The following is a 16279-nucleotide window of genomic DNA, read 5'->3' on the forward strand; positions in this document are numbered from 1 at the left end:
CATTCTCCCCAGTCCCCTGCTCTGCTCCACCGACCACCGGCCATCGCATTATCCTGGATCTCTCCATCGTCTGCACTCTCGACTGCCGTCCCGTTCTCTCCGCAGTTCCTCACGCTCCCTACTCACTCACGGGCAAGCAAGCAAGCTTTTCGGTATTTGTTCTCTTCTCCGTTGTATCGTGTAGACTGTTCTTCGTTTGGATCAAAATCAATGTGTGTTGTGTCAATTCGGTGGCTTGGGTAGGCTAATCAATATCGAGACTTGAACTATGTTGAGATGGTAGGGTAGGATGTGTTTAATTTTGTTTTGATTAAAATTGTAACTGTGTGTTTATTATTGAGGGGATGCCTTGGCATCGTTACAATTGAGGAGACACCTTTACAAATAGTTGTGTCCCAGTAATGTTTTGTACTGTACAATCTTAACCGCTAATGCATGATTAATTAACATAGTTCTTCCTCCATCAGATTGTTTCCCATATAGTTCTATAAGAGAAAGAATATTTTAGAATAAAACTTATTCATATTACTCAGTGTAAATACATATAAAGTATTTATATTACAATATTATGTCTAAATTACATAATGTATCACATATTATGTCTGAATCACACAATACAATACAATATTATGTCTGAATTACATAATACTCCGAAGGACTTTGTTCTACTTAATGTCTGATGAAGAGAAGAAGGAAAGGTAAGAATGGCGGGACATCTCGCTCAACCCGCTCAAGCCTTCGTAAGGTCCATCCTCAAGGAAGCCCATACCGCAACTTACCGTCGCCATCACGTCTTCAACATTCGTCGCCGGGAGTTGTTGCTGCCATTCATCTTCGTCGACATGTTATTGCCGTTCGTCGCCGTTGGCTTGCTGCTCCCAGCGTTGGCCTCCGTCAGAGTCGGGCTCGCCGTCATCATCAGCGCCGTGCAACTCTGCGTCCAGAAATCATCGACGGACCACCGCCACCGCCACCAACGCCTCCGCGTCTGCCATCGCCGGTGCCGACATCTGAAGATGATGTTCCTCCAGGATACGGTCTAGTGGCGTCGGCACAAACTCCAAACCCGACGCCTCCTGAACTGGTTCGCCTCAGCGATGGCGACGTAACGCCCCGATCTATACGTGGGCGGGTGGAACCCGGCTGCACTCAACTTCAACGTCGGGAACCCCTCCGCGGTGCCCCCAGGCCGCAACCTCGTGGCGCCCTCTAGCGCGGGAGGGTCAGCCACCCCTTGAAGACAGCAGCGGTAGAGACAAGCGATGTCGGCGTGGACTGGAGGCGGCGGCGGTTGGGAAAACCTACCCGACCACACGCACGAAGACTCCAGTTTTGATCGATCTCCTCCGCATGGGCCTGCTGGGCCAAAAGGACGACTATGCCTCCATCAAGGAAACGTCGATTTGCAGGTTAGCCTCTATATTTCCGGGCATTTGCGAATCAGCCCTGTAGTTTAACTATTAAGTTATTGACTTATGTGTATTTATTTGTCCTAGTTCCTGACTTTGTTCATGATTACGTCATGTACTGTATTGTAGGCTTGTATTACAAACCATATTACATCTAAGAATTATGTTTTTAGTATTGTAATAGTAGAATAAATACATATACATTGTGTAGATTTGCCTCTGAATATTCTATTACATGTGTTCTAGTACAACAACTATCTTTTGCATTAAGAATTACACTCCCTTGCAAATTCTCGCCACTTACGTGAACACATTTCCACTAAAATGTGACTACCCAGGTATATATTTTGGATCGCAAGGTGATAATTTTTATATCACTGTGCGGTCTACATTATACCATATTGGAATAATGACTACTTTCAACGTGCTCTACCGATTTGGTGTAGATCTCACGGTAGTACGTGCAAAGATTCGCTAAAAATACTACCTTGTGCGTATGCTTATTTAAAATATTGAGGAGAGCACGTTGAAGGTACTCATTATTCAAATATGGTATAATGTAGACCACACAGTGCTATAAACATTATCACCTTGTGATCCAAAATATAAACCTGGGTAGTCACATTTTAGTGGAATTGTGTTCACGTATCTGGTGAGAATTTGCAAGGGAATGTAATTCTTAATGCAAAGGATAGTTGTTGTACTAAATCGCATGTAATAGAATATGCAGGCAAATCTACACAATGTATGTGTATTTATTCTACTATTACAATACTAAAAACAAAATTCTGAGATGCAATATGGTCTGTAAGACAAGACTACAATACATTATTGTACATGGCAAAATTATGAACAAACTCAGATACTAGGACGAATAAATACACAACAGTCAATAACTTAATATTTAATCTACGGAGCTGATTCGCAAATGCCCGGAAATATAATGCCTAAACTTCAAATCGTTGTTTCATGATGGAGGCACAGTCGGCCTTTTGGCCCAGCAGGCCCATGCGGAGGAGATTGGTCATAACTGGAGTCTTCGTGCGTGCGGTCGCGTAGGTTTTCCCAACTGCCGCCGCCTCCAATCCAGTCCATGCCGCCATCGCTTGTCTCCACCGCCAGGCTGCACTGCGCTGTTGCTGCCTTCAAGGGGTGGCTGGCCCTCCCGCGCAAGAGGAGATCGCCATGAGGTTGCGGAGGCCGAGGCGTCGCCGGAGGGCGCCGCCGCGGTGAAGCCGAGTAGGTCCGGGTTCCATGCTCCCGCAAGCAGATCGAGGCGGTGAGCCGCCATTGCAGAGATGAACCAGTTAAGGAGGCGTTGGGCTTCTGGGTTGGAGTTCGTTCCAGCGCCACTGGACCGTATCCTGGAGGGACAACATCTTCGCATGTCGGCGTTGATGAAGGCATATGCGGAGGCGTCAGTGGCGGTGGTCCGTTGATGATTTCGGGACGCAGAGGAGTTGCACAACGCTGGTGACGACAGCGAGCATGATGACGGCAAGCCCGGCGCTGACGGAGGCCAACACCGGTAGCAGCAAGTCGACGGCGACGAACAACAGCAGCAACTTGACGGCGATGAACGGCAGCAGCAACTCGACGGCGACGAACGTTGAAGACGCGGCGGCGACGGTAAGTTGCGGTACGGGCTTCCTTGAGGATGAACCTTACGAAGGCTTGAGCGAGATGCCCTGCCATTCTTACATTTCCTTCTTCTCTTCATGCGCTCACGGTAGAAACAAAGTGTTGATAACGTGTTTTGATTAGAATGAGAATTGTGTGTTTATTATTACCACAGGGTATGAATATACCCTACGAGGGGATGCATTGGCATCATTACAATTGAGGAGACACCTTTACATACAGTTGTGTCCCAATAATGTTTTGTACAATCTTAACCCCTAATGTATGATTAATTAATTACTAATACAAATTGCTAATCCTAACTTCCATTAGCTACTCGAACGGATGCAGCGGTTCACAACAAATTTGATGACCTTCTAATAGCACCTGCTCAGTTCTCACCACTACTTTCTGGTCTAAATTAGTTATGAATTGCAGCACTATACTATCTATATGCATTTCGAGATTTTCCATTGACACGATTGCTGCTGCACCTAGTACACTCTATTTTGTATGTTCTGTTTTCATCCTTTTATTTACTAGTGGTAAAGAACAGAAACTGTTTCTACAACCATCATGCATTGTGGAATGGAGGGAGTACTGGTTTATATAAAGTACAAGGTACATACGTAACTGGCAGCCCACTGGTAATAGCCAAGATGCCAAAATAAGTTGGCAGTTGGATATGAAGTACATGACAACAAGTCTGTAACATCGTTGAACCTCTCCAAGCATTTTCAAAGTGTTTTTGCCATGTTTCAACCTCTGTGAGTAATACCTTTGCATACCTTTTCTTGTGAAGATTGTGTAGCCTCTCAAAAGCTTTTGTGCAATAAAAGGCACCTTTTAGGGCACTGGTTTGTTGAATCGGTGTGCCTTCCTTATAGTTGCATGGAACCGATTATCCTCTTCTAAAGATTACAGCCCTCATAAACCCAGTGGATAGTGACACACAGATCCTTTGTTCTGGTTTGACAGTTTTCAAATGCTCATACTATAGTTTTTCCTTTTCTTCTACAAATATGGACATAGTATCCTTTCTAATAGTGATGCAGCTCTTCGTAGGAAACGTGGGGCGTATGTTTTTTTTTTCTAACTCAATGAAATACTCATGCTAAAAAATTATAAAGGGCTACTCATGCATAATTATTTCCATATAGAATAACTACCAGTAGACATCAGGATCACACTTATGACGTGTAGGAGTTGCAACAATTTCAACGACCTTTTCAAACTTGAACTGCTGGTGACCAGGAATTATGTTGTGTGTCTTCAAGTGGTTCCTATTTTGGAAGTTTGAGAAGGTCGGTGAAACTGTTGCAACTCCTACACCTTATAAGTATGATCCAGATGTCTCGCTAAGAACTTTATATGGAAATAATTATGCTTGAGTACTCCTTTTATTTTTTTCTGAGCATGAGTATTTCATTGAGTTCATCAAAAGCCTGCGCCCCATCTTTACCATGAAGAGCCGCACCATTGTTACAAAGGATATCATGGCCATATTTGTAGAAGAAAAAGGAAAAATAATATGACCATTTGAAAATTGTCAACAATCGATTTTCCACAGAAATGGACTTATGGACAAAGGATATGTGTCCCTATCCACTGGATTGATGAGGACCGTAATCTTCAGAATAGGATTATCAGTTTCATGCACCTAGAAGGGCAGCACACCGGTCTTAAACATGTCGGATACATTTTTTTGCAAGCATAAACAGATGGTTTTTTGACAAGAAAATGTTTTTCCTGACTTTGGATAATGCATCTGCAAATGAAGTACTCCCTCCATCCCAATTTATAGGTCATATTAGTTTTATCTCGAATACCAAGGAGATTATAGTTGGTTGTATTAGTTTTTGTTTCGTCCGCGTGGAAGGCTAAAAAGTCTGGTGCTCCTCTCCCCTGCTCTCCTCTTGCTTCCTGCAAAAAAATGGAACAAAGAGGACCTGGAAGAGCTACGGTGAGCAATAGGTTAGGCCTCTTCCTCTCTTCTTCCCTCCTGCCCAATTGCAAGGCTCTTTTTCCTGCTCTTTATTTATGTAGGTTGAATCTCAGGAGCTTTCTCAACGTTGATTCCTCCATAGAGAAGGAAACTGCATTCACTCGGAGTTAAAGCTCCCTCTATGCCGTATGATGTAGCCTGTGAAGCGTGTAGTTTTAATTAACTGTATAATCTCTTGCTTAAACTTGTTACATTTAACTTTGTGCAGAATCTGTTTGGCTCATCTTGATTGTGTGTGCAGATCTTGTCAAGAGTTCAGAGGAGTAGTTAACAAATAGCCGTGAAGGAAAACAAGGTATGACGTCGGCAAGCTCTGGTTCAAAAGCAACATTTGGCGAAAGCACTGGGTGGCTGGATTGAGAGCTGCATCTGTCACTTCTGGTAGTTCCATAAAACCTCACCGATTCTTCTGGTCAATTAAGTGACTGTTTTTTCTTCAGGCGTATCTGTTCTCAGGATCTCCTGCTGGCCTACTGTTGATCGACAGTGGATATTGTATTTACATTGTTGTTCATAATAGACATAGCAACACCCAGATATTCAATCAACTATGTATTAGAATTACCAGAATACAATAGTCAGAAAGGAATGTATTTAGAGCACTGAGGTGTTATTTGTGTGATGCATCAGTTCCTTTTATTATTTCTTCACAGCACATATTAAAGGTATTAGGATAATTATTGTCTTTCCCTTGGTCCCTGTTCAACCTGCCTGAGCCAGCCAGCCAAGTCTCATCTGGCTTCTTTCATAATCCATCACAATAGTTACTCTCCAGATCCATCTCATGGCTCAGACAGTCTCTGAGCTCCAGAAAGATGATGTAATTAATCCAATGATTAAGTTCTGTTTTACCATGCCTTTATCTGGACATCAGTGCTTACAGAAACTGTCATGTATAAAAATTTAGAATAAAAAGATAGCTCTATTGATCTTAAACCAAACCAGATTTGTAAAAAAATGTGCTTCATTTCCTCTTTGTGTCGCCAGAATCATTACACAAGTATGCTTCTGTATTGTCTCTATCTTGAGCATATACTGTAAAGCGATGGAAAGGAGCCGGCATTTTTATGATTGCAAAATACATATTGGCAATCAATCCAGTATGTTGAATCAATCCAGCTTGTTGAATATACAAAATGAACACCACTCTTAGGATATTGTACTCTTGAGTAATGTACGTATGTATGCTGGGTGCTTTTTTTCCTTGCGTGCTACTTCTTTTTTGCGGGTTTGTGTGCTACTTTCTGTTTTAAAGCAGTAGTTTCTTCCCAAAAAAAAGGGATTCATTTTAAGAAATAACTTTCTGGTTTATAGCAGCAGTTCCTTTGTTACTTTATGCAATTTTCAAAATATATTGCTTGAAGTGCAATCATGTATTGCTTCAAGCTGCTTAATGTGAAGTCACAACCATATACTCCATCCGTTTCATAATTCTTGTCTCAAATTTGCCCAAAAATGGATGTATCTATTCCTAAAAAGTGTTTAGATACATGTGATATTTTGACAAGAATTATAAAACGGAAGTAGTATCTTTGTACTTTCTACTTTGATTGTGTTCAGATGTATCATGATTGAGAAATACTTTGACAAGGTAAAAGAATCTGGAGTTTCACTTTTATTTTTGAACTTAATGATATGAATGGATCTTGTTTTTCACTGACTTGACATAGCTCCAAGTTTCGGTATTGGTTGCCTGGGAAATGTGAACATAGTGTTTGAGAATGACATGGACTTTAAGCATTAAATTCAACCAGTTTGCTGCCAAGTGAGCAGCTCCTAATTTTCACATTTTGCACAATTCCCTAAGTTTCGAACTATCTATTTGTGTCACAATTTCTAAAAAACTGTGAGTGTGAAAGTGAATACTCCATCCGTCCAACAAAACATGTCTTAAGTTTGTTAAAATTTGGATGTATCTAGACCCTAGTTTAGGGAACCGGACCGGACCGGTGGTTGAACGGGACAAACCGGAACCGGAGGCCTCGCCGATCTATTAAGCGCACTGGACCGGACAAGCAAGCAAACTGGAATATTTCCGGTCGGACCGTTGATTTTCGCATGAACCGGTGAAATCAGGGTGCGGTTCGACCACCCTATGGGCCTTCGCTTTAATGGGCTTCGAGTTGTTGACATAATGGGCCTCATTTTTAGAGTAAAAATACAAGTGCCGCGTGGGAATCGATCCTAGGACCTCCCACTTAGCGTCCCACGGAGCCGCACGGTAGCAATTACATCCACTTGCACGTCTTGAATATGTAGGAAGATCATTTTACTTATAGGTTGCAAACCGCAGGTTGAACCGGCGAACCACTGGTCAGACTGGTCAACGGGTGAACCGGAGGCTCGACCGGTTCGATCACCGGTCCGGTTTTCAAAACTAGGATCTAGACATGACTTAGTGTATAGATGCATTCAAATTTAGTCAAAGTTGAGACATCCTTTGTTGGATGGAGGAATACTAGTATTTATATCTAAAATTGAATGTGACAACACCAATTGCTGGTTCAGCAGTTCAACTGAATTTGCACGAGACCTACATGTCCTGACAGCCTAGTTTAGGGAACCGGACCGAACCGCGGTTGAACCGGACAAAACCGGAACCGGAGGCCTCGCCGATCTATTAAGCGCACTGGACCGGACAAGCAAGCGAACCGGAATATTTCTGGGCCGATTTCCGCGTGAACCGGTGAAAACTGGGTCTGGTTCGACCGCCCTATGGGCCTTCGCTTTAATGGGCTTCAAGCTATTGACATAATGGGCCTCATTTTTAGAGTAAAAATACAAGTGTTGCGTGGGAATCAATCCCAGGACCTTCCACTTAGCGTCCCACGGATCCGCACGGTAGCCAATACATCCACTTGCACGTTGTGAATATGTAGGAAGTTCATTTTACTTATACGTTGCGAACCACTGGTCAGACCGATGAACCGGAGGCTCGACCGGTTCGATCACCGGTCTGGTTTTCAAAACTAGGATCTAGACATGAATTAGAGCATGTCCAGCAGAGCCCTGACTAGCAGGTGTGCCCGCGCGTTGCTTCGGGTCAATAAAATCACAAACTATTTATTTTTATTTTCTATGTAAGCAACTCATGGCGCTGTCGAGGTCGGCATACAGGTGTGGTGGCGTCGGTTGTAAGATGGAGTAGGAAAATTCATGAAAAAAAACTGAAGGAAAAAAAATAACGGACAGTGGCATATTGGTTGTAATTTTAACTGGATGAAAAGAAAATAACCAGCAGTTGTATATTGGTTGTAATTTTAACGAAGTTAACCTACGGCGACGACCGCGACTGTACCATCACCACCAACTCCAATTTAATAGATAGTAATGTTAACCTACGGCGACGATCGTACCATCAGCACCGACTCTAATTTAATAGATAGTATAATAGATAATAAATTTGGGGCTTGAGGCCAGAAAACTTGGCCCAGCAAGGCCCCAAATTTTTTGGAGCCCCCCGTCCCCACAGACAAGTAGGTGCTCCTACTCCCTAGATTCCCTTCTTCTCCCCTCGCGCGGCTGCTTCCACTGCGTCTAGATTCGTCTCCTCCGCGCACATCGTCGGCCGCCGGGATCCGCCTCCTTTTCCAGCGCCGGGCCGCCGGGGATCCACCTCCTCTGCGTTGGGCCGCCTCCCACACCGCGGACGAGGGCCTCCTCCTTCGCGGCGGGCCGCCTCCCACACCGTGGCCGTCGGCCTCCTCTCCGCGGCGACGGCCGCGGCCGCCCTCTTCCACAGCGGCTGGCTCCTCCAGCCCCGCACAGTCGCCGGCTTCCTCCATCGCGGCCAGCGCCGACCTCATCCTCAACCTCCACCGCGGCCTCGCTGCACGTCTAGCCCCTCCAGTGGCCGCGCACATCCAGCCCCTCCTCCACTGCAGCCTCGCCGGCGTCCATCCCGCGGCCGTGGCTGTCGTCCGTCGAGTCGGCTTGATTGAAATTGACTGGATTTTGGTTGAATTTAGACTAAATTTGTTGTATTTAGGTGATGTTTGTTGAATTGGATGGATTTTTGTTGAAATTGGGGCTGTAATAGGGGGTCTTGCTGGAGATGGTACCAAATTTTGAGCCCCTGATAGTTGGGGCCAGCCCCCATTTGATGTTTTAGGGGCTGTGTTTAGGGACCATTATAGATGCATTTAAATTTAGTCAAAGTTGAGACATTCTTGTTGGACCGAGGAATACTCGTATTTATATCTAAATTTGAATGTGACAACACTAATTGCTGGTTCAGCAGTTCAACTGAATTTGCACAAGACCTACATGAATGTCTTGACATCCTAGTTTAGGGAACCGGACCGGACCGGCGGTTGAACCGGACAAAACTGAAACCGGAGGCCTCGCCGATCTATTAAGCGCACTGGACCAGGCAAGCAAGCGAACCGGAATATTCTGGTCGGACCACCGATTTTCGCGTGAACAAGTGAAAACCGGGTGCGGTTCGACCGTCCTATGGACCTTCGCTTTAATGTGCCTCGAGCTATTGACATAATGGGCCTCATTTTTAGAATAAAAATATAATTGCTGCATGGGAATTGATCCCAGGACCTCCCACTTAGCATCCCACGGAGCCACACGGTAGTCAATACATCCACTTGCAAGTTGTAAATATGTAGAAAGTTCATTTTCCTTATAGGTTGCCACTTGTCAGACCGGTGAACCGGAGGCTCGACCGGTTCGATCACCGGTCTGCTTTTCAAAACTAGGCTAGCTTCTATCAAGAAACAACTAGAATACACTCTTACACTCTTGCTACAGCTACTGCTACAGGAGAAAGCGAAGGTACATGTGTAGTTGAAAAATTGAAAAATAAAGGACATTGATCACAAAAGCTCCTATTTAGTTACTCGATCTTCGTTTTTCTTATCAATTTTGGACATGACAACGATGTGTATTCCGTCGGAATTTTCAATATTTGGTATTCACGATCTTTGTTTTCCTTGCGAGTTGGATACGAGGATGATGTATTCCACGGTGAAGCACCGCCACCATTTTCTTTGGCAGCCGAGTAGATGCATTCTTTTTTTTTTTAGAACGTCGAGTACATGCATGAGATCGATATTGATGGGCCCAAACTAAACGGGCAACACCATGCTGCAACAAAGGGGATTTAGCACCAAATGGAGAACATGATTGACTGTCTCCTTAAAGGATCAGTTGGTGTGAGAGTTAATGATAGGGATGGCAGGGTTTAGACAGGGGACCCTTTGTTTCCAATCCTTTTAATCTGGTGGCTGTTGTTTTTACAAAAAAATTTGATGAAAGCTGCCTCTCTTCAGTTTATTGCTGGTCTGATGCCAGCTATACAACCTGAGGGTGTGGTAGTCTGCAGTGTGCAGATGATACCCTCCTGTTCTTGCAATGTGATCTCCCTAGAGCTCAAAACCTTAAGTGGTTACTGTCACTTTTTGAACAACTTTCTGGTATGAAAATTAACTTTCATAAGAGTGATCTCTACTTTGTGGGAATGGATGATAATGCTAGATCTTTTGTCCAATCTTTAGGCTGTAAGTTAGGAGAATGGTCCATGAAGTTTCTAGGTGTGCCTTTACACCGTGGTAAATTGAGAAATGAAGATTTGCAACCTGTTATTAACAAAGTGATCAAAAGAGTGGCAGGCTGGAGAGGGAAGCTCCTCTGTCACGGGGGAAACTTGCTCTACTAAAATCTTGTCTTGCCAACATCCCAACTTACTTTTTGTTTGTCATCAAATTCCCAAAGTGGACCATTAAGGAAATCAATTCCCACATGGCCCACAACTGCTCATAGGAAATATCACCTTGCCTGACATTTTTTCTTGTACTGCTCAGAATGCTTCTCCTTTCTAGAAAGGGGTGCTTTGGGCAGCTCAAGCTGCAAAGTTGGGTTATATTTGGAAGATTGGAAATGGCAAAAGTGTGAAGTTTTGGGAGGACGATAGGAGGCTCTAGCCTAGCCGTGCAATTTTAGGATATCTACTTCATTTGTAATGAACAGAACAAAATTGTGCATGAGATTTGGGATGGGGTGGACATAAAGCTCACCTTTAGGAGAGGTTTTGATGCATACCTCATGCAGCTGTGGTATGAACTAGTGGCTATCATGTCCCATGTAACTCTTTCTCAGGGCCCGATCAGCTGGTCTGGCAGCTGCATAGCAGTAGCATTTACAACACTAAATCTTTATATGGGGTGGTTAACTTCAGAGGAATGACTCATGTGTCCGTTCAATCAGTTTGGAACCCCCTAGGGTCAAAACCTTCCTGTGGCTAGTTTTTCACAATAAGATCCTCAGTTCCTCACTAGAGAAAATTTGAGTAAGAGGCAGATGGTGCACAACACCTCTTGCCTCTTTCTCTGGCTGATGCTGCCACTTCATCTGAGTGACTTCCCCCACGTCGAGACTGGAAGATCTCCTTTAGGTTGTCGTGCATTAGGGTGATGTTGTGGCTGGATGCTGAGAAGCTGGGGTCTCAAGTCTTCGTTATGTAGTTTCTCTGTCTCATTTTGGGTCTGTAATAAATTAACTGTGCCCTTGTTTAACGCTTGATAGTCTTAGCGCTGGTTGGCGAGAGGTGGTCCGCTACAACAAGACCAACGCCTCGCAGGGTATCGCCTTCGTCACCATGGCCACGCTGCATTCAAACCAGGAAGATGCCGTCGATGCTCTCGACGGGCTGCTTGTGGATGGGATCAGCCTCCAGGTTTGCTTGGTCAAACCCAAAGACGGGCAACTGTAGCAAAGCCTCGACATGCAATTCCAGTGTCTTAAGTAGCAGCAAAATTATCTCTTCTGGGCTTACTTTGCAAAATTAAGTTCCAGCGTCAGCTGGATGGCTGCCGTTTGGGGCAAGTAATAAGGCTATTATCTCTTCTGGGCTTTTTAATTAGCTGGGGAAAGTGTCAAGATCGATCGATGGAACCACTAATTGTTGACATCTGCTCTGCTTCGCTGCCTTGTTATCGTCGTTGGAAGTAACAGCTGCTGTAAAAGTTTTCTTATTACTATGATCCTTTTTAATTTTTGTGCTGTTCATTTGATCCGGCGGTTCTTTGATTCAGCAAAGCCAGGAGCTAGCCTTCGCTCAGTCGATGTATGGTCGAGTTTCATTGACTTCAGAGAAATTTTGAAATTAATCTGAAGCTAGTTCTGAGGTACTCCCTGTGATCCTAAATTCTTAACTTCAATTTGTCTAAATATGAATGTATCTATTTATAGCGTCTAGATACATGTAATATTTCGACAACAATTTAGGATACGAGGGAATAAGAAATTATTTCTGTGTGTACTGAAATTTTGTCAAACATTGGACCCTGGTCCCTGGTGTGTACGCACTGCAATAGTACAACAATGCCTGGACTTTCTTATAAATTCTGCACGGGGAAGAATCATCATCAGAGCTTGCAACAGAACAGAGAATTTGGTCCGATTACACAAACCGGAGCAATTACAAAACCAGCTAGCAATTAAGAGCTACATTAACTATACTACAAATCGGAGCATCTTGATTTGTTTGGCCTCGATCAATAGGATGCACGTTTGCTCGAGTCGACCAAGCACTTGTCCGGCTCCCGGACAATGAAGATCTCATCCCCGACACCTCCGTACACATCCTGGTTCCTGTGCCATCTCCAAAGCGCATGCGTTTCGTTCTTCACCTGCATAAACCAATTTCGTCTCATCATGCCAATGCCAAAACAATATATTATCATCTCTTAAAATTAATTAGCACCAATCCTTTCTTTTTGATGGAGTAATACGTGCCTCAAGAATGCCGTGGCCGAAGCTGCTCTCTCGGTAGGCGCTGTAGTCCGGCTGCCGGTCCCAGCAGAAGCTGCCGGCCGCCGGGCCTGAGGTGAAGTTGAAGGCGCAGAAGCCGCCCATGAACTCGTCCGGCGTGGACAGCGGGTCCGGGCAGCGCCCCGGGTCGTCGGCGTGGGTGGTGGCCATCTTCTCCCGGTTCCCGCCGTCGCCCACCGAGATGTGCACGGCGCCGCACGGGTCCAGCGTGTAGTTGAACACCCGGTTAGAACGTTCGTATGCGTGCACCTGCACATCGTGCGTCAGTTCAGACAAGTCTTGAGATACGTCAATACGGTGTCATGGGATTGTGATCAAGTTGTTACATGGCCGGTGAAGACGACGTCGAGGCCGTAGGAGTAGAGCAACTCCTCCATGGCCACTCTCATGCACTCTGCTTCCCTGTAATGTGCCTTGTAGGTGCTGTACCATGGCGCGTGCCAGCCGGCCACCAGCCAAGGAGTCACCGATCTGTCCACCTTTTCCAGGTCCTTCTCCAACCATCTGTACTGCTCCCCTGGATTTATTTGTTGTGTGTACAAGCATCAGTCAAGGTCAATTACTCTACCAAGTTTCAGCTTCTTTCCATCAGCAATCAAACAGCTAAGTAGTCTGCTAACGGAATTTGTTTCAGAGCTTGATACCATTGGATCTTACCTACAGTAATATTTTGGGATATGTGCCCAATCAGTTTCTGTCCTAGGTAATTAACACTAAGCTAGTCATGCTGGACCAATTTACCGTTCAGACTAACAGCTAAGCACACTGGTGATATAAATCACAGTAGTGGATTCGTTTCAGAATAAGCTACAGATATCCTAACCGAACTCTTCATGATCTGACAGTTGATGACTTTCTATGAGTGTGTTCCTATGATCCTATCATATATCCACCAAAGGTAGCTTACTATGTCATCACTGTCAGGTCAAGATGTAGTACCTGATTTACTGTAGTCAGCATAGGCCGCGAGCATGATGAAATGGATCCCCCCAGCGTCAAAGGAGTAGTAGAAAGGGGAGAAGGATTCGCTCTCTTTCGACGGGAACGCGAACCGGGCACTGTAGGACGCGAACGTCTTGTTGCCGATCTGCTGCTCTATCTCATGGTTCCCTTCTACCACCATCATCGGAGTCCTCGACGTCACAGGCTCCATGTACCTGCACGCGCGCCGTCGTGAATTAGCTAGGAACACCCAACCAAACAAACAAACTGTCTGCACGAGGATTGGTATTCAGACAAGTTTCGAGTTTTCCTGGTTAACTACCTTCCCCAGTAATCCCAGCGCGGCTGGTACGTCTCGTGGATGGGCGTCGACTTGGCGAAGGAGCAGGAGTAGCAGTCTGCTCCGGTGCCGTTGGTCAGGTACAGGTTGGCGTAGCTGACGTCGCCGACGAGGAGGACCAGGTCCGGCCGGTTGCTCGCCATGTGCTCCACGGTGGAGGTGGTGTTATACGTGAGCCCAAGATCCCCGACCACGGCGATCCTCCCGGGGTAGCTCCGCGGCCCGACGGCCGGCACCGTCCGGAACGCGTGCACGGCGCTCATCGCCTCCGGGATGGCCGGGTCACCGCACTGGTAGTAGTACTCCGTCCCAGGCTGAAGCCCTGCAGATTACAATTTAGCTTGCTGAATTTGGGTGTGGAAGCTGTGAATTTTGTGATGAAGAACAGAACTGAATTTGGGGGACATATCGAGGAAGGTGTCAGTGTCAGGACTCAGGAGTCACCTTGGAGCCGAACGTGGTGGATGATGCCGGAGGTGTAGTTCTGGAGACCCTCGAAGGGGTAGAGCTGGCTGTACACGAGCGCGTCGCCGGTGGCCTCGCGGACCAACGAATCGGCGGCGAGGCCGTAGCGCACGACGCTGCCGACCGTGCCGGGGTCCAGCGGCTTCACGGCGCCGCCCATCTGGAAGTCCCCTGCGAAACCAATTACACCAAACAATCGATCAATTCAATGCCATTGACATCCATCCATGAGCTGATTCAAAGAATTGGTGCGGTGAACTTCTATTAACCTGTGATCCAGGAGACCCAGGCGGAGGTGGGCTCGGAGGAGAGCGCGACGGCGATCTGCTCGGGGGCCCAGCCCGTGACCCGGCGCTGCACCCGGGGGTCCGTGTCCGGCAGGTCCACCGCGTGGCCCCTGGCTTCCCGGAGCGGCACCGTCACCGGCCGCGATGGACCAGACAGCGTCGACGCCGGCTCGGCAGCCGCAGCCGCAGCCGCCGCGAACAGCAGCAGCAGCAGCACCGACCCCCGCCGCATGTCGTCCTCTTCGGTTCCGCAGGGGATTTCCAGATGGGCGGCGCGAGGTGAGTGCTGAGATCGATTGGCGGGTGGTTCATGGATGGAATCGGGATGATGTTGGAGGGAAATTTATAGGAATCGAGCAGAAAAGATTGGGAGTGGAGCTGGAATTGTGTGATGTCAGGGCCGCCGCCCACTTTTGGAACAGGAAAGGGGATGATATTGTTTCATGCTTTCGGTTCCTAATTTTTACTCTTCATCTTCAATGTTTTTGTACTACTCCGCAGGACCGATTTCTCTGTAACTCGACTAAAGCAATGATACATTTTGCAAAAAAAGAAAAAAACTGTTTTTGTGAAATGTCGGTTCAGAATTCAGATAACAAGAAAGCTGATGGTAATGATGTCAGCGTGCAGTTGGGGAAGTTTTGAAGCGCACGTCGACGGGACTGGTTCGGACGGCTGTGCCCGGGAATATCCGAATATTCTACGGTGGCCAAGGAAGATGCCCGTTCGAGAGATTGGCACTGCTGTCCAGATGCTGCGGCCGCTCATGGCGTCCCAAGAATCTTTTGCGGTACTACTTTGGACATTTTTGGTCCCATGCACGCGTGTCCCAGGAAAAAGAGCAACGCTAGAAGTCCATTCACTTGCGAGTTCAGTTTCTTGTTTCCACCCCTGCCTGGGTGAGGGAAGGTAGAGTTGAGGAGAGATCGTGGATGAGCGATGCGTTAATTGTATGGAAATCTAAAAAGCAACGACAAGTAACTATTCGTTTCAAAAGCTTATACTCCCTCCGTCTAACGAAAGATGTCTCAAATTTGTCAAAATTTGTATTATCTAAATCTGATTTAGTATATAGATGCATTCAAATTTAGTCAAAGTTGAGACATCTTTTGTTGGACGGAGGAAATAACTTATTCTGTCTTTAAAAGACTGCACGTACTATATAAATAAAAATAAAGAAAAGGTAGACATTAGGGACAATCAGTTCCATGATTCGGTGCGAATGGCCATGGTGATTTTCCACGTCAGCAATGAAGTGGTCTGCAGCACCCGAATTTAGAAAGATAAATTCTATCAGGGCTTGTTTGGCACAATTTCACGGGATTTTGAGAGAATTCTAATTCAAAAATGAAATACAATCTCCATAAAAAAATCCCGTGAAATCAGTCTCTGCTAAACATGTTCTTAGAAGAGATTAATCCGGCTTTCA

The 16279-nt window shown here is 45.8% G+C and overlaps 1 protein-coding gene, 1 long non-coding RNA gene and 1 other non-coding gene across 3 annotated transcripts; 2 read left to right on the plus strand and 1 right to left on the minus strand.

Moving 5' to 3' along the window:
• Window positions 1–125: 125 nt before the first annotated feature.
• Window positions 126–5673, plus strand: LOC104582552. Its single transcript, XR_002963597.1, has 2 exons — window positions 126–1409; window positions 5276–5673. It is a non-coding gene; the product is annotated as an uncharacterized LOC104582552 (long non-coding RNA).
• Window positions 4212–4378, plus strand: MIR9485 (microRNA MIR9485). Its single transcript, NR_127087.1, has one exon. It is a non-coding gene; the product is annotated as a microRNA MIR9485 (primary transcript).
• A 6866-nt stretch (window positions 5674–12539) lies between the features above and the next one.
• On the minus strand, window positions 12540–15082 carry LOC100824982 (purple acid phosphatase 15). Its single transcript, XM_003567372.4, has 7 exons — window positions 14833–15082; window positions 14543–14734; window positions 14081–14420; window positions 13756–13973; window positions 13143–13333; window positions 12781–13065; window positions 12540–12674 (listed from the first exon to the last, which is right to left on the minus strand). Exons 1-7 carry the CDS (start codon window positions 15080–15082, stop codon window positions 12540–12542), a joined length of 1611 nt encoding a protein of 536 aa, XP_003567420.1.
• Window positions 15083–16279: the final 1197 nt, after the last annotated feature.

The sequence above is a fragment of the Brachypodium distachyon genome, chromosome 2, assembly GCF_000005505.3.
Source record: "Brachypodium distachyon strain Bd21 chromosome 2, Brachypodium_distachyon_v3.0, whole genome shotgun sequence".
In the NCBI taxonomy this organism is placed as follows: Eukaryota; Viridiplantae; Streptophyta; class Magnoliopsida; order Poales; family Poaceae; genus Brachypodium; species Brachypodium distachyon.